Genomic DNA, 23171 nt, shown 5'->3' with positions numbered 1-23171 from the left:
CTTAGGACCTGTGCCATAAAACTTCACTGCACCAAGAAAGATCAACACAATGGGCCTGAATTTCCTCAGAGTGGCAATCAGCTTCAGATTGCCACTCCGTGCCCAATTGCTTGTGTTAGCTTTTTTTCTCAGCCTGTCTCGCCTGACTTGCCGACTCAGGCCGGGTGAGATCCAGGCACTGCAGCCCATCCCTGGGCCTCAGCGTCAGAGTGCAGGAGAGTCGAAGTGAAGGAGACCACGTTCCTTTTTTTTTACAGCACCAGCTGCCTTAAACCAGGTAAGTTTAAAGGTCCCTTGAAATTTAAAGGTCCTTGACAGGCCAGGGAGAAGGTAAGTGAATAGGATTTGGGGTGTGAAGAGGATCAGAGGTCGGGAGGGAATCAGAGGTCGTGGGGGTCGGAAGTCAGGGGGAGCTGGAGTTGGGGGTTTGGAAATCGGGTGTCGGAAGTTTGGGGGGTCAGAGGTCGGGGAGGTCAGATGTCAGAGGTTGGGGTAGTGTGTCAGGCATCAGTGGTGGGGGAAGGTGTGGGAGGGGGTGTCGTGCCTCGGGTGTGGGGGTTTGTCGGGCCTTGGGGGGATGGGGAAAGTATCGGGGGGGGTTTATCGGGCCTTGCGGGGGGGTTGTCGGGCCTAATTGTTGGTGAGGGGTCGGGCCTCAGATTGGGTTGGGTCTGGAACGCGCGAATTGGGGGATGTAGGGCCTGCCATTGCAGGGAGGAATCCTGTGCAGGTGGGGGAATCCCATAGGGGAGTAGTGGGAGACTTCTGGGGGGTCAGGGGTAGGGGAGTTCAGCGGGTGGGGTAGTCACGGGGTGGGGGAGTCCTGTGGGGGTCTGTACAATAGTTACCCAGAAGTGGTTTTAATTCTAACTTTTTCTGGGTAACTATTGATGTAACCCAGTCGGAACCATCCAAAGTTTGTGATTTAAATCGCATTTTCGGATAGTTCCTAGTGCAGCACAATTGACCGTTGGAAGTTTGCACTTCTGGGCAATTGCCGTGTAAACCTTACCTGTGAAGCTCCGAAGGGGATCCCCCAGCGCACCCTTGGGGTACCCCCCCCAATCCGACACTGGGGAGCTCAGAAGTTATGGCCCAATGAGTCGGGATGTCGTGATGGGAGACTAGGATTTTTCCAGATGGACAAGCTAAAATGGATCATCTGTAATTAGATTGTAATGAGTAGTTCCTTTGTGAAGGCATGGTATAAATATGTACCGTGTTTGAGATGCTAAAATGGATCTTTTACACTTAATGCAGTTGTGTGTGGTTTTTTTTTAGAAGGAATCTCTGGCGAGAACAAACCACAGCCTCCACCTCAATCTCTGAAATTTTCTGCGCTAGCCAATATGGCTAAAGCCTGTGCAGGCAGTAATGCAGGTAAAATCTGATATTCCTCCAGCTTTTAAAATGTATCTACTGTGGAGGGTGGCAGTTATTGGGTTTTTTGCAGTTATGAAAACATGTTACCCACCACGTAATTTTCTCACCTTTCCCTTTCTTGCTGGTTACAGTTCCATGGGCATCAGCCACCACATTTTACCTCACGCAAGAGGTACCCCACTTCACGTATGAACCCTTTCATTGATTTCCAGCAGCCTACTCAACAGTGGGCCTATTGCATGTCAAAATGTAATCCTGATTTTAACTACATGAAAACAGTGACTCCTGCAAAAGTAATCCATCCCTTGTGGAATGTTTGGGATATTTGGATGATACAATAAGGTGCTAATCAATTGCAAGTTTGTCTTTGTCACCTGACATTGACACCTATGCATTTTTAGCAGCGGTCCCTGGATTGAGATCAGTTCTAGTGGCCCTGCTCCCTCATGTGAAATGAGCTAACTCACTGTGGAATCTGTATGGCTTAGTTCCACTTTGGGCAGAAGCTATTACAAGCATCTAACTGCATCTTGTACTAACAAATACAGGAGTTGTATTGCAAGTACAGAATTTATATAGCATATCATTCGTTGGCTTGCATTTAATTTACTGTATCAAAACAGAAGGCACACCAACCCTGATTTTCCCTTTCCCTTTCATAAATAATAATTCCAGCAGTAATCCGCCTGACCATTTTTTAATTCTTTCATGGGACATGTGAATCACTGGCTATGCTAACATTTATTGCCCATCCCTGATTGCCCTTGAGAAGGTGTTGGTGAGCTGCCTTCTTGAACTGCTGTAGGTACACCCACAGTGCTGTTAGGGAGGGAATTCCAGGATTTTGACCCAGCAATAGTGAAGGAACAGCGATATATTTCCAAGTCAGGATGGTGTGTGACTTGGAGGGGAACTTGCAGGTGGCGGTGTTCTCATGAATCTGCTGCCCTTGTCCTTCTAGATGATAGAGGTTGTGGGTTTGGAAGGTTAGATTCACATCATGCAACTGGATCTGTGAACTGGAACTAAGGCAATTGAATTATGGCACAATATGGTTTGATGAAACTTTCATGTTGTAAGGAAGGTTTTGTGGTAGATACCATTCCTTATAGTCAATGTCAATTGGATGGTGTACAGATAACCATAAAGGTTTAGGGAATGTTCAGATTGAATGCCCTCCCATGTTGGCTTGAAGTTAACCAACTGTACAATAGAGCATGACGTAGAGACACCCAATGATTTAGTGATTAAATATGCCAATATGGTATGGATTTGTACAGACCGGAAGGTGCCAAGTTCAGTCCTCAGTTTCTAGCATGTTAATAGGGTGCTACAATTGGTACTTCTAGCTATGGAGGAGGAAAGTCTGCCAAAGTGCCTGTGAACTGTGAAAAATTGTTGCTTTCAGGAGAGGAGGGACACAAATTGAAACAATAACAATTATCCCAGGTACAAATGTCATTTGTGCAGAAGAACTAAGAAGAGAAGAGAAAGAATTTGGAAACTAGGATCCAGATATTTGAATAATGTTTAATAAAGTGTCTTCATTTGTTTATTCAGATAAAGAAGAGAATTCTGAAGGACAGTTGTCCACAGTAGCCAAGAATGCAGAATCTGACAGTGAAGAAGAAACAAAAATACAAGAAGTTACATCAGGAGGTGTCCAGAGAATCCTGCTTCCTCTTTCACGCAGGAAACATCTGCAACAAGGGAGCAAAGAGCAGAGTTCAAATCCTGTACCAGTTCCAAGAAAGTTTGTAGCATTGCAAAAAAGCATTGTTCAGGATGAAGTTCCCAGCACTGAGAAGCATACACCACCAAATTCAACACCAGTGATGAAAGTGGACAATGAGGAGGAGAATAAGGAGAAGAATGAAGAATGTTCAGCTTCTGAAGGTACAGCTAACCATTTCATTTTTGTTTGAAATTCAGAAGCGTAGCTAAAGGGTTAAGTCACATAGTCAGGGAAGTGATTTGTTATCACTCTGTTTTCATGGCCTGGACCATTTTACATAGAATTTCAATGCAGGTAGCATACTATGTGTACCACTTATTACACATAGAAAATCATATGTAGGCACATACAACAGCAAATCACATACACAACACATACTATACATAGCAAATCATATACACAACATATACTATACGTGGCAACCTGTGGAATTTGTTGTGATATACTACACCATACCAAGTCAATTGCACTACTTATGGTATAAATCAAAGTAAGGAGATGATAGCTAAACTAAGAAGCTCTGGTGCCAAACTTAGGTTTAGAAGGTAACTAAATTGCAGATGTTAGCATGAATTCATCAGTTCCCTGTCTGTGGAATATAGAGAAAACCTATTTCCACCATCTTACTCGTTGTTTGTTTGACCAAAGGCCTCAGGGAACTCTTAGGATCCATACGCCACCATGTTTGAGGTTTTACTTGAACTGGTGCATAAAAATGTTCCATGGCTGTAAGAAATTAAAAGCAAAATGTGTAAATAAGAGCCTACAGAATTTAGCAGGTAACCATTACTCTTCAGTGACAAGTAGATGAACCCCCGTTCAGTGATTGTTAGATGTACCTCAATTTCAGACTTAACTCATTGTAACTCAGTATCTATCATTGAGATTTTCTCCAGCTCAGATCCATGCTAGAAGGATGAGATGAAGGGCAGAAGTTAATGCTTCCTACGGAGGCGAGCTTGGAGATGGAGGTGGATTGTCAGGTTGGCTTGTGCCTTCCTGGGAGGGGAGGTGGGTGCCTTGTTCAAAGGTACTTAGTGCCTGATCAAGGGGCCTGGCATTGGGAAGGGGGCCCTATTGAGAGCCACTCCCTTCCCTTCCTTCCGATCCCTCAACCCCCAGCCGGCAACACCCATCCTGCCCTCAATTACCTATGGCCTGGGTCCCTCAGCGATTCTATGCAGCCACCACTCCCAGTGGCACTGCTGGCAATGGAGAGCTGCCAGCCTCTGATGGGGAACTTAATTCCATCAGGCCTTCTGCAATGGAGGCAACATGGGACTCCCCATTTTCTCCAACAAGCAGGCGAGGCCCCCATCATCAAGATTAAATTCTGCCTAAAGTGTTTTCTTCTCCTGAGTGCCTCGGAGATACATTGAATGCTGCTGTGGAGACATCAAAGGTACAGACCACTTTATTCTCTGACCTGGATGGAATGTGGTACTGGATTTGCAACAAGGGTGGGTGGGAATGGAAATCAGCAATTTATTTTTTTTAAAACTTGCCTGTGTTGATCAATGCGTTTTTCCCTATTTCTAGATATAAACCACCATGCTTCACAACCACATGAGAAGCCCTTTCTCCAAAGGAGAATTCTGTCTGTCTCTGAAGAACAATTGAATCAGCTGAGCAGCCCAGTAGAATCAGAAGGTAGGAAATTGGCAGATCTTCTTGCTTGGAAAAGGAAAACTGGATTCTTATTTATTTTCAAGATAATTTACTTTCTGCAGTTTGGTTTCCGCCTACCATGGCCCCCGTCCCCAGGCATGCAACCTGCCATCGCCAATCTGAAACCAGCCGCTGAGTTAAGTGGTGGTGATCCTCTAGGTTCCCTCCCCCTTCCTGTGGAACAGGCAGGTTTTCTGCTCATTGGGCCATTACCTCATTACATTCTAACAATATATAATGATTTGAAACTGGCAGCACACAGAGGCTAATGAATTGTGAATATGGATTGGTAGCACAAGCCTCCACATTAAGTTCCTATTGATCATTCAATTTTAGAACATCATTCAGCTTAGTGTGTCTGTGCCTCCTCTTTGCTAGAGCATTAGTCTGCTCACTCCCCATTGCCTATACAGCTTTATACCACACGGCAACATGATCAGGAACTTTATAAAATTATGAAGCATTTTTAAAGAGTGAATAGGGAAAGGTGGTTTCCTCTAGTTGGGGAATCAGTGATAAGCAGTTACCAATTAAAAATTGTACAAAGAAGAGTGAGAAACTAGGAGAAATTTCTTTATTTGTTGGAACCTGGATTTCTTTTCTGTAAGAGTGGCTGAGATGGAGATGATTTCAGCTTTTAAGGAAAAGTCAAACACTTGAAGCAGCAAAAGGAAAATCAGAAGTCATTCATCCCAAATTACCCTCATGCAGTTCCCCCTCAGCCAGCCATAAAGTAGCAGTTAGATCATGATAACAGTTCTCCAGCCTGCCTCTGTGGCTGGAAAAGATGTGTGTTTAGAGAAACCACATAAGGAATAAAGAGGGAGGAAATAAGTGCAAACAAAATGAGTAAATTAATGCTGTGAAAAGCAGCAGGCCAGTGTTTGAGTCATGTAGACAAATGAATGCCCTGGAAGGACTGTTCCACTTTCTGAAGATGATCAGGTGTGGCAACTGGCAGCATTCCAGTGTCGAGCTGATGTGGCCATTCTTCACATGGAAACCATCAATGATTTCCCCCTCCCTAATTCAGGGTTGCTGATGGCAGTTGCAGCATTCTACTGCTACACTCGCTGAAATCAGCTAATATGGCATAGACTGAAAAATGCATCACCATATCTGTCCATTAACATACTGCGCCATCAGAGAAGCCTATTCTGGAGTTTTGCTTGATAACTTTTCAAAATTGCAGCGTATTTATGTCAAACTTTCTGCGGGCACATTAACTGGATGGAGTTGACTTCTCAGAGATGTAAACTGTGTACAATTTGTGGAAAGTGCCCTTCATGGATCAAATGGCTTTCACTCGCTCCACATGTCGTAAGCCAATGACTCCTCCATTTTATGCCATGTTATTTTAAATCGAGTATACACTATATTATTGTCATAAAACTCTTTATCAACAATAGATTTAAAGACTCCTTTGCCAAGAAAACCAAGAACCCTTATCAGGGCAAGAGTACAAATGGAAGCAAGTAGAAAAAAAGAACATCCCAGATCAGAGGGTGAGTTTTTTGCTCAGTAGGGTATAAGTTTGGTGGCGTACACATTTCTCAACAGCTGCCTATATATTTGGGACACTGGTTCATGTTGAGGCTATGGACAGAGGCCAAGAGAGAAAACACTGACCATACTGAAGCTTTTTCTCTTCCCCCTCAAAATAGACTCTCTAGCTTGGAATGTGGATTGGTACATATTGAATACCAGATATTATATTGCCAGTAATAGCCTGGGTACTAATTAAGTTCCTATAGAACAGACATTTATCCATCATAAACTATTTTACTTGACACTTCATGGAAGCCATTTGATACTCATTTAAAAAATTAATTCTGGTGACCTTGCATTTGTGAATGTGAAGGATGTTAGCAGTGGGAAATGGAGCACGTTCCCAATTTTGATTGGAAAGTGATCCACTGCATCTTACAATGATTTTCTTGATCTGTCTTTGCTATAATAATATCAAATATAATGAATATAATCACCTACATTTTGTGATCTTAATACTTGAGAATCTTAGAGTTATTAAGGTCATATACTTAAATGATTTTGGATGTTATATATGAAAAGTCCTTGGGCTTCAGCCATGAGAACACTTTTGGATCTTAAAAAGTGAAAATTGAGTGCAGAATGGTAGACACTGAAGTTTTCTTACAAACATCAAAACTTTTCATTACTTTTGTCCCTTCTTGTTTGGGGTTTATATACAAACATAAAGGTTACAAAAATTATATATTCATTTTTATCCTTAACTTTTTGTTACAACAGCCTCTATACTCCATTTCCAGACCTGTGTCAACAATAACAATTTGCAGTTATATATATATCAACATAGTAAAAGGTCCAAGGCACGTCACAGGAACATTATCAAATAAAACTTGTCACTAAGCCACATTAAAAGATAATAGGACAGATAATCAAAAGCTTTTTTTAGAATTCTTTCAAAGGACGTGAGCGTCGCTGGCAGGTGTGCATTCCTAATTGCCCTTGAGAAGGTGGTGGTGAGCCGCCCTTTTGAACCACTGCAGTCCATGTGGTGTAGGTATACCCTCATGGAATTCTAGCTTTTTAAACCCCAGTGACAGTGAAGGAACAGTTATATAGTCCCAAGTCAGAATGGTGTGTGATTTGGAGGGGATCTTAGGGTGGTAGTGTTCCTGTGCATCTGCTGCCATTGTCCTTCTAGGTAGTAGAGATAGTGGGTTTGGAAGGTGCTGTCGAAGGAGGCTTGTTGAGTTGCTGCAGTGCATCTTGTATATGGCACACACAGCTACCGGTGGTGGTGGAGGAGAGAGTGAATGTTTAAGGCGATAGATAAGGTGTCAATCAAGCTGCTAGGGCTACTTTGTCCTGGCTGGTGTCGAGCTTCTTGAGTATTGTTGGAGCTGCACTCATCCAGGCATGTGCAGGGTATTCCATCACACTTCTAACTTGTACCTTGTAGATGATAGAAAGGCTTTGGGAAATCAGGGGGTGATTTAGTTGCTGCAGAATTCCCAGCCTCCAATCTGTTCTTGTGGCCACAGCATTTATATGGCTAGTCCAGTTCAGTTTCTGGTCAATGGTAACCAGGGCCAGGAGAGAAATCATGGGACCTGATGCTTCTCCAGGTTCCTTATTCCCCCCCTCCACCCCCCATTTAACCCTTCCCCTCACACCCTTCTGGTGCCTAGAATTGGGAACCACAGTCACAGTGGGGTTGAACTGTATTATATCAGTTTAGTAATTCATGGCTTTTGTACGCTATGCTTCTATTTATAGAGCCCATTGAAACCCCAGGTTTCAGTATACACTTTATAACCACGGCTTGGTAAAACAATTACATACATTTGGTCATTCATATTATGCAACCAGCTCCACTTCTTTGAACCTGGCCCTATGCAACATTCAGAAAGCAACATCCAAGAGACTTGAAATTCACAAGCACCTCAAACAAAAATCCCATGCACAAATTAGAAAATCTTGAACGAACAGTGACGTATTCTATTGGCGCATGTCTCCTGGTTTCACTTCCAAGTTTAAAAATGGCAAAACCTTCCTGTAAATTAGCACCAACCAATTCACCTGCAATAAAGTGCAATTTCTGGCTACACAAGTGGGCTTTGTTAACAGAAAAATTACATTTTTCATTGAGTGAAATTTTTTTTTCTCATTTTAAGTTAAAATTAACCACACTTACAAATGGCCAGCATGGAGCATATAATGGGACAGCAAAGTACTGCAGATACTGGAAATCAGAAATATAAACAAAAAATGTTGGAAATACTCACTAGGCCAGGCAGCATCTGTGAAAAGAGAAACAGGGCCACCGCTTCAGGTCTACGATCTGCACTAGTACTGATGAAGGGTCACTGACATCTGTTGCTCTCTGTGCAAATGCCGTCAGACATGCTGAGCATTTCCAACACTTTCTGTTTCTATTGGAGCAAACATAACCCCTTTTGCCAGCCCTCAAAAAGCAATCAGACTTCTTGTGAGCCTTTCATTCCCCTTCAGCAAGAAACCTCACAGCAGCTGCCTGAGATCTGGTTTGGCAGAATATTAAACATGAATTTTTTTTAAAAAGGCTAATGGAATGAAGAAAACATAAACAACTGCTCAGCAAGTAAAAATCAATGTCAGTGCAATAAATTGATCATTTTAAAAATGATTAATTAATAGAAATGACCATTAAAAAATGCCAAGCAGCAGAGCTAACTAATAAAACCTTTTTACCTCTTCACTTAAGAAGTAAAACTAGAGAGTGACAGACAAAACTCCAAGTCCTGATCACCCGGGAAGGGGCAGGGGAGCAGGGCTAAGCTAAGGAGTTGGGTTTAAGTAACACCAACCTTGTGTTTGCCTCTGTTGACGTGCACTCTGAGCTGGCCTTGGCAAAATTCATACAAAATGGGGATTGTAAGCGTGTTGCTCTTCAGCCTGGGTTTTCATCCTGTCCCAGCCCAGTGTGTGATAGGTATTTTGGGGAGGGTGTATGTGTTCGTGTGTGTCCACACCAAGCAGCCTATGTGTGTGTGTATGTGTGTGCCCCTGTGTCCAGCTCAGTTCCAGTCTCAGGGTTCGTTCTCTGTCTTCTCTCTCATTCTCACACACCCACTCACTACCCCGACCTGGGCTCGGGAGGTTTGGAAATTTCCTCATTCAGGAGCAGTTCGGGATGTCTGTGAAGTTGGCAATACGTAACCCTGGCTAACACTGCAGCTGTCCCACGCCTTGCTGTTGCTCCAGCTGCTGCTCCTCTTGGTCTCCCCAGCCTGTTCCACCATCTTGATGTGAGGGTGACTCCTGTAATCGTTTAGTCGGCTGGCGCCTGTGCAGGTGAACAGTACCGTGGCCAAGGGTAGACTACATCCTCCAGAATGCACCCTGACTGTCAAAACAAATGGTTGCATGGATTTGGGCTCTTGTTCCAGGACAATTGGATCTCACACGCTAGAGCTTTATCCCGGAGCAGAGCACCACTGCGTGCTTATGTGCAAGTACAGTGAGAGGGGGTGGTACTGCCAGTAAACCAAAGTCGAAAGCTGAAAGTTGAGACAGGGTCCCGGCACAGGGTCCCCTTTCCTAGTACTTGATGGTAACCCCCAGGATTCAGCAATAGTAATGTCATTAAATGTTAAGGGGAAATAGATGGTCATTGCCTGGCACTTGTGTTACTTGCTACTTGTCAGCAAATGTTGTCCAGGTCTTGCTGGATATGGACAAGGATGGCTTCAGTGTTTGAGGAATTGGGAATAGAACTGAGCATTGTGCAATCATCAGCGAACATCTCCAGTTCTGAGCTTATGATGGAGGGAGGGTCATTGATGAAGCAGCTGATGATGATTGGGCCTAGGACACTACCCCGAGGAACTCCTGCAGTGATGTCCTGGAGCTGAGATGATTCACCTCCAACAGCCACAACCATCTTCCTTTGTGCTAGGTATGACTCCAACCAGCGGAGAGTTTTCCCCTGATTCCCATTTACTTCAGTTTTGCTAGGGCTCCTTGATGCCACACTGGGTTAAATGCTGCCTTGGTGTCAAGGGCAGTCACTCTTACCTCACCTCAAAGAGGTTTCAAGGAGGATCTTATCAAAGGATAGAGAGGCAGAGAGGTTTAGCAAGGGTATTCCAGAGCTTTGGGCCTAGGCCCTGTAGGCATGACTGGCAATGGTGGAGCAATTAAAATCAGGGTTATGCAAGAGGCCAGAACTAGAGGAGCTGGATTGTAGGGCTGGAGGATGCTGCAGAGATAGGAAGGGGGCAAAGTCATGGAGGGATCTGAAAACAAGGATGAGAATTTTGAAATTGCAAATTGCCAGACCAGGAGCTGATGTAGGTCAGTGAGCACAGAATGATGAATGAACGGAGGAGTCGGTGCAGATTCAGATATGACAGCAGAGGTTTGGATAAGTTCAAGTTTATCTAGTCTGGAAAATAGGAAGCTGGCCAGGAAAGCATTGGAAAAGTCCAAACTTAAGTGTCATAAAAGCATGGATGAAGGTTTCAGCAACAGTTGAGCTGAGACAAGGACAAAGCGATGTTCTGGGGGTGGAAGTAGATGGTGTTAGTTATGGAATAGTTATGTGGTCAGAAACACAAGTCAGGGTTAAATAGATGTCAAGATTGCAGCCACAGTGGCCAAGGAACAGAGTTTGTGGTGGGGGCCAAAAACAATAGGGTTGGTCTTCTCAATACTTAATTGTGGGGGGGGGGAGGAATTTCTGCTAATCCAGGACTGGATTTTGAACATGCAGTGTGACAATCAGAAACAGTGGACAAGTCAACAGAGATGGGTGTCATCCATATACATGTGGAACCTGACATCATCACTGAGTGGGAGGGTGTATGAGAAATTCAGGGTGACACAAAGAGATAATTAGCCTTGAAGGACCATAGGCATCTCTCTCCGTTAGAGAGAGACAATTGGTTTTACAGCTTGAAAGGCAACATTCCACATCAAGCATGGGGAAAGGTAAGGAGGCAGGCCTTCATGAGCTACCACAGCCAGGGGATTGAACCTATGCTGTTGGCATTGTTTTGCACCACACTCAAGCCATCTTATAACTGAGATGACTGACCCCCACGACTCCAACAGCTGATAAGGCTTTCTGCCTGTGCTGTACTGTAAAGAGGCTTTCTGGTGGATCTTAGCTACAAAGTATTTGTGATTACCCTTTCTTCAAGGGTGGCAGACGTGGAACCAACCAATCTGAGCAAAGTCACTCCATGGCTAATTGAAATAAGACAGTCCCCTAATCTGAGCTTTGGTGAGGCTGTAGTCTTTCTTATTCAAGATTCCGTGGGGGCATTAGTCCTGACATCCATGATCCTTTAGTGAAACCTCTTCCCTAACAACATGCAGAACAGATAAAACTTTTCAGATCTGTTAGAATGATGCTGGAATTGAATGCCACGTATGAATTCCAAAGAAATATGGCTACCAACTTATCTAAAACTTTAATTGCAGCAAAGTACGGTAACATCCTTCCAAATCATCCAAAATAGCTGTGAATCAACCATGCAAATCTCTCTATCTTGTGCTGCATTATTTAAAAACAGTGACCCTGACATTTCCAAGGCTCCAGCTCTGCCAAATTGATGAGGTCATGGAATGTTATCAGGAGGTCAGTCCAGGCTCATCTCAAATAGAAATTCCCCATGACATTTTCCTCCTCCACCACCAGACCACCTCCCCACCCCCAGTAATTTAGGATGGAGGTTAAACAGGACAGACATTTAGCAGAACTGGTTCTTCTGCCATCTCCATCAATTCTCTACCTTCTCCGTTGTATTTTTTTCCAAACAGATGATTAACTGCAGATAAAATGTTCAAAAGAGGAGTGTCTACTGCACTCTTGTTCTGTATTAATATCTGACCATTAATTTACAGACGAATGTGAAACCCACACAGCAGAACTGTTACCTCCAGCGATCTCTAAAGACACAGAAGAAACAACTGCAATTTTAAAAGAAAATCTTTCTGATCAGTGCTAATGGACAGAACGCCTAACAGATTTTCTAGGGTAAAACGCTTGCGTACTATTGGACTAGATTGTGGAGAAGTCTGTCCCATTTAGCTGCTTGGAATATCTCTACAAAAATCAACAGGAACAGGAAATTATTTCCATTTAATCATATTTTTGATAAATATAAACCAGGAAATGGAAGTGGGGAAGGAAGTCTGGAAAATTACAGTCACCAGAGAAGTGGTACTGAGTAAATTGTTGGAGCTGCAGGCTGACAAGTCCTGATGGACTTCATCCTAGAGTCTTAAAAGAAGTGTCTAGTGAGATAGTTGATGCATTGGTTTTAATTTTCTGAAACTCCTTAGATTCGGGGAAGGTTCCATTAGATTGGAAGATAGCAAATTCATTATTCATTCCATTAATAAACTAATAATTCCATTATTCAAAAAGGGAGGGACACAGAAAGTGGGAAACTACAAGCCAGTTAGCTTAACATCTGTCATAGGGAAAATGTTAGAAACTATTATTAAAGAAGTTATAGCAGGGCAGTTGGATAAGCTCAGGATCATCAGGCAGAGTCAACATGGTTTTGTGAAAGGGGAATTATGTTTAACCAGCTTATTGGAGTTCTTTGAGGAAGTAACATTATCCAAGTAACATGTGGATAAAGGGGAACTGGTGGGTGTACTGTACTTAGATTCCCAGAAGGCATTTGATAAAGTGCCACATCAAAGGTTATTGCGGAAAATAGAAGCTCATGGTATAGGGGGTAACATACTGGCATGGACAGAAGATTGGCTGGCTAACAGGAAGCAGAGTAGGCACAAATGGTCTTTTTCATGTTGGCAAGATGTAACAAGTGGCCTGTCACAGGGATCAGTGCTGGGACCAAAACTATTTATAATTTATATAAATGGCTTGATTGAAGGGTGGTTGCCAAATTTGCTGATGAGACAAAGGTAGGTAGGAAAGTAAATTGTGAAGAAGACATAGGGGCTACAAAAAATATAGCTAGGTTAAGTGAGTGGGCAAAGATCTGGCAAATGGAGTATAATGTGGGAAAATATGAAATTGTCCATTTTGGCAGGAAGAATAAAAGAGAGGCATATTATCTAAATGGTGAGAGATTGCGGAGCTCTAAGGTGCAGAGGGATCTGGGTGTCCTAGTGCATGAATCATAAAAGGCTAGTATGCAAGTACAGAAAGTAATTAGGAAAACTTACAGAATTTTATCATTTATTGCAAGGGGAATTGAATACAAAAGAGGTTATGCTTCAGTTGTACAGGGCACTAATGAGACAACATTTGGAGTACTGTGTACGGTATTGGTCACCTTATTTGAGGAAGGATGTTAATGCTTTTGAAGCAGTTCAGAGAAGGTTTACCAGACTAATACCTGGAATGGATGAGTTGTCTTATGAGGAAAGGTTGGACAGACTAGGCTTGTATCTGCTGGAGTTTAGAAGAGTAAGAGGCAACTTGATTGAAACATATTAAGATCCTGAGGGGTCTTGACAGGGTGGATGTGGAGAGGATGTTTCCTCTTGTGGAGGAATCTAGAACTAGGGGTCACTGTTTAAAAATAAGGGGTCACCCATTTAAAACGGAGATGAGGCGAAATTTTTTCACTCAGAGGGTTGAGAGTATTTGGAACTCTCTTCCTGAAAAGGCGGTGGAAGCAGATTCTTTGAATATTTTTAGGACAGAAGTGGATAGATTCTTGCTAAGCAAGGGGGTGATAAGATATCGGCAGTAGGTGGGATGCAGATTTCAGTTTACTACCAGATCAGCCACGATCTTATTAAATGGTGGAGCAGGCTCGAGGGGCTGAATGGCCTACTCCTGCTCCTTGTTCGTATGTTCGTATTTTCACATAAATTGTATCACAGAAAGGAAGGACATAAAATATACATAAGCTGCATGTACATAGATTTGACCATCTAATGATCATTTTTATAGATACTCTATTGGCTGCATTATACCTATTTTATGTTCGGAACTGGAACAGGAATTCAGAAACAAGCAACTAGATGCACTACCTCTTTTTTCTGAAACTGTCCAGTTTATCCTTCAAGGTGATTTTGCAGACTGGAGATATTAAAGTAGGTCCTGGTGGAGAAAAAACTGCCATTCAGAGCTCCCCATCTCTGAGCAGATTTAGCAGTACCTCATCGTACCTGCCATAATAAGTCCTTGAAGGGAAAAGTAGAACATATCGTTATATATCTGTCCCGATGTGCTTGCTAATATTTTTTGTTATAAGTTTACCAAAGCAAAAAGAGAAGCCAAGTGTACTAAAGAATGGTACATAAGGTGCTGCCACTGTCAGAAAATATGGCAAACCTTTGGAATCTGTAAGTGGCACAAACTCCTCATTCAGTCTACTTAGAATGAACAAAATCCAGGGACAAATTAGTGATATTTACAGCCATAATTAAGGATCAAATTAACAAGATAATATTTTTATTCGTTCATGGGATGTGGGCATTGTCCATCCTTAAATTGCCCTTATTTTCAGAGGGCATTTAAGAGTCAACCACATTGTTGTGGGTCTGGAGTCATATGTAGGCCAGACCAGGTAACGACAGCAGATTTCCTTCCCTAAAGGACATTAGTGAACCAGATGGGCTTTTACAACAATCAGCAATAGTTTAATGATCATTATGAAACTTTTTATTCATCAGCCATGGTGGGATTCAAACCCAGGTCCCCAGAGCCTCTGGAATACCAGTCCAGTGAAAATACCACTATGCCACAGCCTCCCCGTGATCCTCCTGTGTCGACAAATGATTTTGGATGACCTCTGTTACAGCATTTGAGAGGTGCACCAAATCAATATGGGGCAAAGGATGAGGGGGGGGATCAGCTTTGATTGTTTAAACTTGCCTTGCCCTCTTTCTCTTGTCTATTACAGAACCACAGTGGAGGGTTAGATGGCAAAATATAAAACATGCATTAAAAAGATGGGAAATATGGAAAATAAGTTTCCTGGAGAAGGAATTGTCATTGCACTGGTGCAGATTTTTGAAGCACCAATGGCCACTTCCAATAAAACAGGACTCTCAAGAAGCTGTTTTAACCATCAGTCTGGGGACGCAACATTTAAACCCAGCTCCAATAGAACTGAATCTAATGTGCTATAGGGCTGACAGTCAAAAGAGTAATGGATGTAAGGGAAAGATTGTCCCAAAAATAGTCTCAGTGACAAAATATTACAAGTATTAAACCCGACAGCAGAACCATGCATTTCAGTACAGAACTGAAACTCTCCTCCCATACAAATCTTACAAAATACATTTCGTCAATGTGCTTTTCCAGAGCAATTTTCATATTAATAGCAACATGGCAAGGCTCAGGACAATTCAAGATTCATGATCCATAATATTAATTTCCCAGAAACTACAGGGAAGATTTTACTGCCTTTCTTTCCCTCTGTGTGACTACTTGAGAGAACACGGATATAAATTTTGTCCCCAGAGCAATCGGGCATTGCAGAAAATTGCACGTTACAGGGCATTGCCTTGACAGTGCAGCACAATCATTGCTCACCATAACACATCAGAATCTGCAACTGTGCTATTATTTATACAATGTGCCAACATTTCAAAGTCGATTTTCCCCAGCTCCCAGCCTGTGTCATAGGAATTCGAGTAAAACTTTCAGCCCCTCCAGCCTGCTCCTTTTAATTAAATCATGGCTGATCTGTACCTCAACTCCACTTACTTTCCTTAGCTCCATATGCTTTGATACCATTACCTTGCAAAAATCTATCAATCTTGGTCTCAAATGTTTCAATTGTCCCAGTATCCCTAGCCTTCTGGAGAAGAGTTCCCAATTCCTAGTACTTGTCAGTAGACTATTTGATCACAAAGGCCAAGTGGAAATCACATGCACAGCCATTTCTGCCCTCACCCAACATTCATGCACATCCACTTTCTAGCAGCAGCCATTGTGCAGCAATCATAAATTGGAATACAATCTGACAATGTCATTAATCTCTTTATCCCAGGAATACTGACATCAATCATAGGAACACCTATCACTCTACTCACTAGATCAGTGAACTCATCACAGGCTGCAAACTGAACTTGAAAGGGTAATCAAAGGACAGGTGTTGGGGGGGTGTGGGGTGTTGAGATGTGGGGGGGGGGTGGGGGTGCGATAAATGATCAGAAAAGAAATTCTATGGAGTTAGAAGGCAAGGCTGAGATACCAAGAGAGTACTTTGCATCTGCCTTGACTAAAGAAGAGCATACTGCCAATGTCAATTACCTGGTCCAATTGGGATGCATCCTAGGAATTCTGAGAGAAGTAATTTTCCAATCTTCTTTAGAATAAAGGATTGGTGCCAGAAGATGGATGACCCCTGTTGACAAAGGGGAGGGGCTAAACCTGGCAACTACGGCCCAATCAGACTAATGTCAGCAGTGGGGTAAGCATTGAGGTGCTAATCTGGGTGGGGTGACTAAGCCAAAAACACACTATATATATGTGTACTTGTGTCTCTGCACATCTGTCTAAAATATCCCAGAGATAATGCAGGAAGAGAAGACATTGCTGGAGATGAGCGGCCACAACTGGAAGAGCTGAATCATGCAATGGAAATGCCAATCAGCTGGACAGTAGAGGACAGACATTAGTTAAGGATGATGTAGTGACCAGGTCAAAGGCTGAAGCAAGATCAAGAATGATGTGGAAGATAGTGTACCACTGTCTATTGTGGCTTTGATTAAGGCTGTTTCTGGCAGTAAACTAGTTTAGAGAGATTCATATATGAAGTTTCAGGAAAGATAGACACAGATTTATATAAAATTTAAGCACATAGACTTTAGAAATACCCTGGAATAAACAAACTATTCTGAACTGAAGTTTTTTAATTAGATTTTTTTAAAATATGGGAGCCACTAGAAATTCCAAAATGCCAATGGAATTTTAAATCATTTTAAAATACAAATAGTTCAGCTGCTAGTAAAGCTCTTATTCTATTTTTTAAAAAGAGTCTTGCATCAAGTATGTGTTTTTCCAGTCACGCTTCAAGCATCACACCTATCATGATTTATTTATTTTTGTTCTGTCTGGTTCAAATTTGATATTTGTAAAACAGCAAAAAACACCCAAAGCAGGAAAACAAAGGATGTATTACTTTACAATAATTGGGCTTTTGATTTAAAGACACAGGCAAGGTGAAAGACAGCTGAACTTCAGTCACAGAACATATTGTGCATTGCATTGTATAACACTCCTGCTCTCAGCATGTACCATTGCCATGGAAGAACCATTCATAGAATATGTTTATACTAAATCAAAAATTAATATTACATGAGCCTGTACCGAGTTAAAGTAACATTTATATCTTGGGTGTGGAGGACTATGACAATAATTCATGTTATTTCTGCAATCAAGTAATAACAAAATGTGTCCAAATCAAATATTTTTCTGAAACTGTGAACGTTGTCCCTTTTATCCTACAAAATAATTGCTCTACTGTCACAACAGGTTACTTGTGGCATTGTGCAAGTGTTTCAGACTTTGCTAATGTAAAAGATGCACTTTCAATATAAATGTCTAGCTCAAATGATACACAGTAGTGAATATCATGGAGTAGGCTCTGTCTTTATTGCCTGGCTGTAAAGCATTGACTGGCTGGAGTACAACGAGGAGGGCCACAAGGACTACATAGCCATAATAAAGCCTACCTATTTCTGTTGAGAAGGGAGGAGACAGGACAATTCATATCTAAGATTTTAAAAAGCTATGTTTGATCTACAGCAGAAATACTGGACATTGTTCTAGTTTCCATTCCAAAACAAAAATCATTCCCCATTTTAGCTAGAGTTGGAAGGTGAAGCATATAAATGCTGTAATATATCAATAGTTAGCTTGCTTTCTCTGATTTTCCCAAAACCTTCTGGATAATAGTTTATTTGCGACAAGATGGAAACTGGTCTTTCAAAGCATGTGGCCAATAGATCACACTGAAAATTAACCTTGCTTCTTTTAACTAGTCAGCAAAACAAAATAACTTATTTTACTATATCAGAGTGGTCAGGTACTAGCAAATAAATTTAAATGGAATGTTCTGGCTAGTACACTGGTATTGCTGACAGACTACGATAAAAGCAACTCACCTGTTTCAGTCCATTATCTCTCCCGTAACAACCAAAAATAAAGTATTATTATAAACTGAGATGACTATTTTAGTGGGTTGATTCAGGATTAATGGATTGGTCAACCTTTGTTTAAATATACAGTACTCATGCATTTTAAAATATACTAATTTTTTCTAAAATTATAACACGTTTTTAAAAGCTCGCAACAGGGTAGATTACAATCAAAATGTTCACATATTTAATACCCTAGGTCTATAATAAAGTGAGAAAAAGTCCAAGGGACAGACACACCATCCGTGGCTAACTAGAAAGGTTAAAGACAGTATCAGACTTAAAGAAAAATTATATAATTGTGCAATGATAGGTGGAAGGCCAGAAGATTGGACAGAATATAAGGAACAGTAAAAGATGACTAAAAGATTAATAAGGAGGGAAAAATTAGAGTACGAGAGAAAGCTAGCTAGAAATATAAAAACAGAAAATAAAAGTTTCTTTAAATATTTTAAAAAGAAATGAGTTAACAAAATGAATGTTGGTCCTATAGAAAGTGAGTCTGGAGAATTGATAATGGAAAACAAGGAAATAGATGAATTGAACGGGTATTTTGCATCAGTCTTCAATGGCCTACCCCTGCTCCTGGCCAAATGGCCTACTCCTGCTCTTGGCCAATTGGCCTAAAAGGTGACTTAAGTCTTTTGAACTCTCCTCCTGAATAAGCAGTGGTGGATAGATTCTTGGTAAGCCAGGGGGTAATAGTTTATTGGGGGTAGGCGAGATGCAGATTTGAGGTTACTATCAGATCAGCCATGATCTTATTAAATGGCGGAGCAGGCTCGAGGGGCCTAATGGCTGACTTATGCTCCTTGTTTGTATGTTCATATGTAATTCATGTATATGTCCAGATTTATAATGCTCATTTTTAAAAAATAATGTGTCTGTTGTTACAGTTCAACCCTTCTCCTGGCACTCTTTACTGATGTTCATCCCAAAAGGCAGTTTCCACAACTACACCTGTATTTCTTATTAACTGAACCATACCTTATGCATGTAGTTATTTTTGGATTTGTTCTCAGAGCGTAGTGATTGAGTGGTTATAGTACAATTTAATGCACTAGTAAAAGTTGTTTGTCCAACACAACATATTGCCTTGAGATTCTTACTCCTTTAAATGGATCTTTGTACAGAAAGTATACACATTTACCATCATGGAGTTGTCTTGCCATGGTGACCTGGGAATGCAGTTCGTCCCAGGGAACTGAAGATGAGCAGCTTTCAAGGTCCTTATACTCTTTTGAGTATAGCAATAAAACTATTTAAATATATTAACTAATTAACAGCTCCTTAAAAGGGTACTGTAACAAAAATAACTAATATTTAAAGGGAACTTATCAAATTTTAAATTAAAGTGATACTTTGTGGGCTGATGATGGACTCCTGCCCCTGCAGCTCCCATCAGTCACAGAAGCCTCAAGCATACCAGTGGACACCGCAGGTTTCATCTCCAAGGATACCAAGGCACAGACATAACTACAGAAGAGGGGCAGGCAATCAGGATGAGCGACCTCAACTGCCCACTGCCTGGACCTCAAAAGGTCTTTATATTAAAAGATGCCCATAAGTCAGAAATGCTAACTGTGAGCCAGCAACAGCTTTCCTGGCAGAACATCCATCTCCTCACAGTTGCAAACTCCATTCATTTTCCATCCTTTCCATGCCATCCCTTCGAGTAGCAGCTCTGCACCAGGCATTTTTATGTACGTTCCTCATCACATTCATAAACAAGATTGAAACCCCTTCCAGAAAGCAGTTAATAGAAACTTAATGCTTCCAGGCAGAGGCATCCATTTGTTTTGTCTACCAGCCCTCTAAACAAATATAACAAGAATGTTACAACCCAAAACCGGGTAAGTCAAGATTATTTCATTGATCAAAATAGCTTAATGAGGTACGATGGGTAAATTCTCCTAAAACATATGGGAAGTCGGTGAAAATTAATTTAATGTACTAATCAGGCAACAAAAAGCCCAAGTCCAAATGACTGGGGCCTTTGAAAATGATTAGTACACAATTGAATGAATTTTGAAGAGCAAAAGCCCTTCACAACTGGTCAGTTCCTGCCATCCTCCAGTAATGTGGTCCATATTAAAGAGTAAATTACCACAAGTTTGGCAATACTAAGAGTAGATACAAGATGTTGGGTGCTTGTGATCTTTACAACACAAGTTTGCATATAGGTTGCTATAATTTGCTCTTTTGGCCACATTTCTGCCAATCAATTCACTTAGAACTCAGATGTAAAATATAAAGCATATTAGCAATGCAGAGAACTGGAAAGCACATTGTGGACCATTTGCCCAGTCCTAAAGATAAAAACAAAACTATATCTATATTCCCTTACACCTGTCATTCACATTTTTCACCAGAAAAATTATCCACATGAGCTTCCTCCCACCCTATACTTCTTTATGTTGCACTGTTCTATTTCAAAAGCCCAATTATTAGCTCCAAGGATATAGTTCTCAATTCAAACGTATTTACCAGTTCTTTGTCGGTTTCACAAGATTTAGGGTGGAATTTTCCCAGAATTGCACTAAATGCAGTAGCGAGCGGGTAAAATGGAGTCCTACCCACCAATGAAAATGGGGGTTTTCATTGCCATGTCGTCCAGAGCCCGCCTCATTATTTATTCACTTCTGTGAAACACACCGTTTCCATGGCGAGCGGTCTCTCATTCACCTGCCTGCCATCATCCCGCTGTTGCATCACGCTGGCCACAATCTTTAAAAGGCAGCCGCCAGCACAGCGCTCATCACCACCAGCTCATCACCGCTGCCCGGGAGACATGGCCTGCAAAGGAAAATAACCGCAGCCCCCCCCTCCTTCAATGGCAGGTCCCTTGAGCGACTGCTGGATGCTGTGGAGGCCCACCGGGATGTGCTCTACCCCTGCTCTGGCCTCAGGATGGGTAACAATGTCACCAACCCGGCTTGGGAGGCGGTGGTCAGCGCGAAAGCCCTGCAGAGGAGGACAGCCATCCAGTGCCGTTCTGACAAGGTAAGTCACTCTTTTCATCACTCCCATCTCACACACTCACAAACCCATCTCACATCCAAAGGACCCTCACTCACTGCCAGTGCAAGGGACATCACCATTCACTCTTTCACACACACCTGCACTGTCCATCCTGTCCATGGGACCACACAGGCCAGGCATACTTATCATCTGGCCCGGCAGGCGTCCTGATACACTCTCCCCATCTGTATCTGTGCAGGACAAACTGGCTCATAACAGGAGGGAAAGATCGCAGACAGGTGGAGGGATGCCGGAGATCAAAGATCTGACAGAATTCGAAAACAGAGCCATCCAGCTAGCCGGCGATGACCGGGACCGGTCCTGTGCTGACAGTGAGATCGGCACTGCTCTACCAAGTGAGGATCCAGCAGTGCAACATCCATCAGATAACCATGCCATGAGTGATGTGTCCTCTTTCGCAGGCCACTGCTATGCACTAATTATCTCCCCTTGCTTTCGCAGGCACATCTGCCAAACAGCCGACAGAGTCCATGACCCAGGGCCTCCAATCAATCTCCGAAGAAACCTCTGAAGAAAAACCTGGAGATCCCTCCCTGAAATCCCGTCACAGCACTCGCCCACACCCTCCACCAGCACAGAGACATACACCTCGGTGGGACCTAGCTTTAGAGTAGCCTTGGGATCACAACCTGGTGAGCACATTGCACTGTCTGATCCACAGCAGGTGGAGACAGAAACTTCCCAGGTCCCCGGCACTTGGAAGACTGCTGGAGTCCAGAACGTTGCTGAGTCCAAGTCAGATGACGAGCCTCTGGACTCGGTCATGTCACAGTTGCTGGAGCTGCAAAGGCAAGCTTGGGAGAATCAGGAAGAGATGTTCGCTGCACCCCTCAGATTGCAAGGCACAATGGAGGAGTCCGTCCGTCTTCAGGCCTGAGGTGTTAGCGTCAACATTGCAACGCACCGAGGTCAACACTGGTGGGATGGTGGCTGCCATGGAGACCTTGGTCCAGGACGTCACTCCTGCACTGCTGCGTGGTGTCAACTCCATCGCTGATGCCATAGTTGGCCTCCAACAGTGCGTACGCAAGAGGGGTGCTGGGCAGCTCAATCTCACTCCACCTACCCCTTTCACTCACTGAGTCAGCCAGGGGCCCTTGCGCACCCACAGGGAGGAGGATCAGCTGATGCACACTCCGGAGCCATCCACCCAGGTGACTCTGGGAGTGACCGGCCCATTTGACACCCCCTTCCTGTGACCTCCGCAGCTCCAGCTTCACAGGCTGAGGAGGGTGCCACTACCACGCAGCAGGACCCCAAAAGCAGGCCAGGGCCCTCCAAGTCTCAGCCCTCCAGAGGACGGCCACCAAAGTCATCAAAGACAGGGCATCACAGTCAGCAGGCTGCCTCCACCTCTGCTGTGGATGTCTGGGGAGCACCAAGACGTAGCAGCAGGGTTAGGAAAGTTAGGTAAAAGTAGTTGCACAGCCTGGGCACGGGTGTTGATCACTTGTACATACTGTTCACTATTGTCAATAAACTCCTAAGAATGTCTCCCTGCCTGTGGCTCCTTGTTCTGATGAGCAGTGTTCTTGTCACTCAGATGTGAAACCTTTCTGCACAGGATAAAAGGCAGGTGTCTCAGTCCAGGGCCTCTTCCCTGTGCTCTGTGCAGCCTTCAGATCACAGTGATGGTCCAGCCTCACACTCCCTGGAAACATTACTGATGCCTGCACCTCGGCGGTGCTGGTCATTGCTGCCAGAATGTAGTGGGCAGGCGCCACAGAGTTCT

The 23171-nt window shown here is 42.9% G+C and overlaps 1 protein-coding gene across 3 annotated transcripts in view; it reads left to right on the top strand.

The window, feature by feature from the left end:
* carmil2 (capping protein regulator and myosin 1 linker 2) overlaps positions 1–23171 on the top strand; it is a 198951-nt gene that overhangs the window by 162972 nt on the left and 12808 nt on the right. For 2 of the 3 annotated variants that reach the window (XM_078544181.1, XM_078544183.1), the window contains 6 exons: positions 1282–1380; positions 2944–3279; positions 4658–4768; positions 6196–6291; positions 12161–12293; positions 19294–19478. In XM_078544181.1, coding sequence (XP_078400307.1) covers positions 1282–1380; positions 2944–3279; positions 4658–4768; positions 6196–6291; positions 12161–12264 — 746 coding nt within the window. In that variant the 3' untranslated portion in view covers positions 12265–12293; positions 19294–19478. Of the gene's footprint in view, positions 1–1281; positions 1381–2943; positions 3280–4657; positions 4769–6195; positions 6292–12160; positions 12294–19293; positions 19479–23171 lie in introns of those variants that run through there. The other variant, XM_078544182.1, reaches the window with a different exon arrangement.

Source organism: Cetorhinus maximus, chromosome 6, assembly GCF_964194155.1.
Source record: "Cetorhinus maximus chromosome 6, sCetMax3.hap1.1, whole genome shotgun sequence".
Lineage (NCBI taxonomy): Eukaryota > Metazoa > Chordata > Chondrichthyes > Lamniformes > Cetorhinidae > Cetorhinus > Cetorhinus maximus.
Note: the sequence above shows the minus strand (reverse complement) of the source record. Positions and strands in the feature narration are given on the sequence as shown.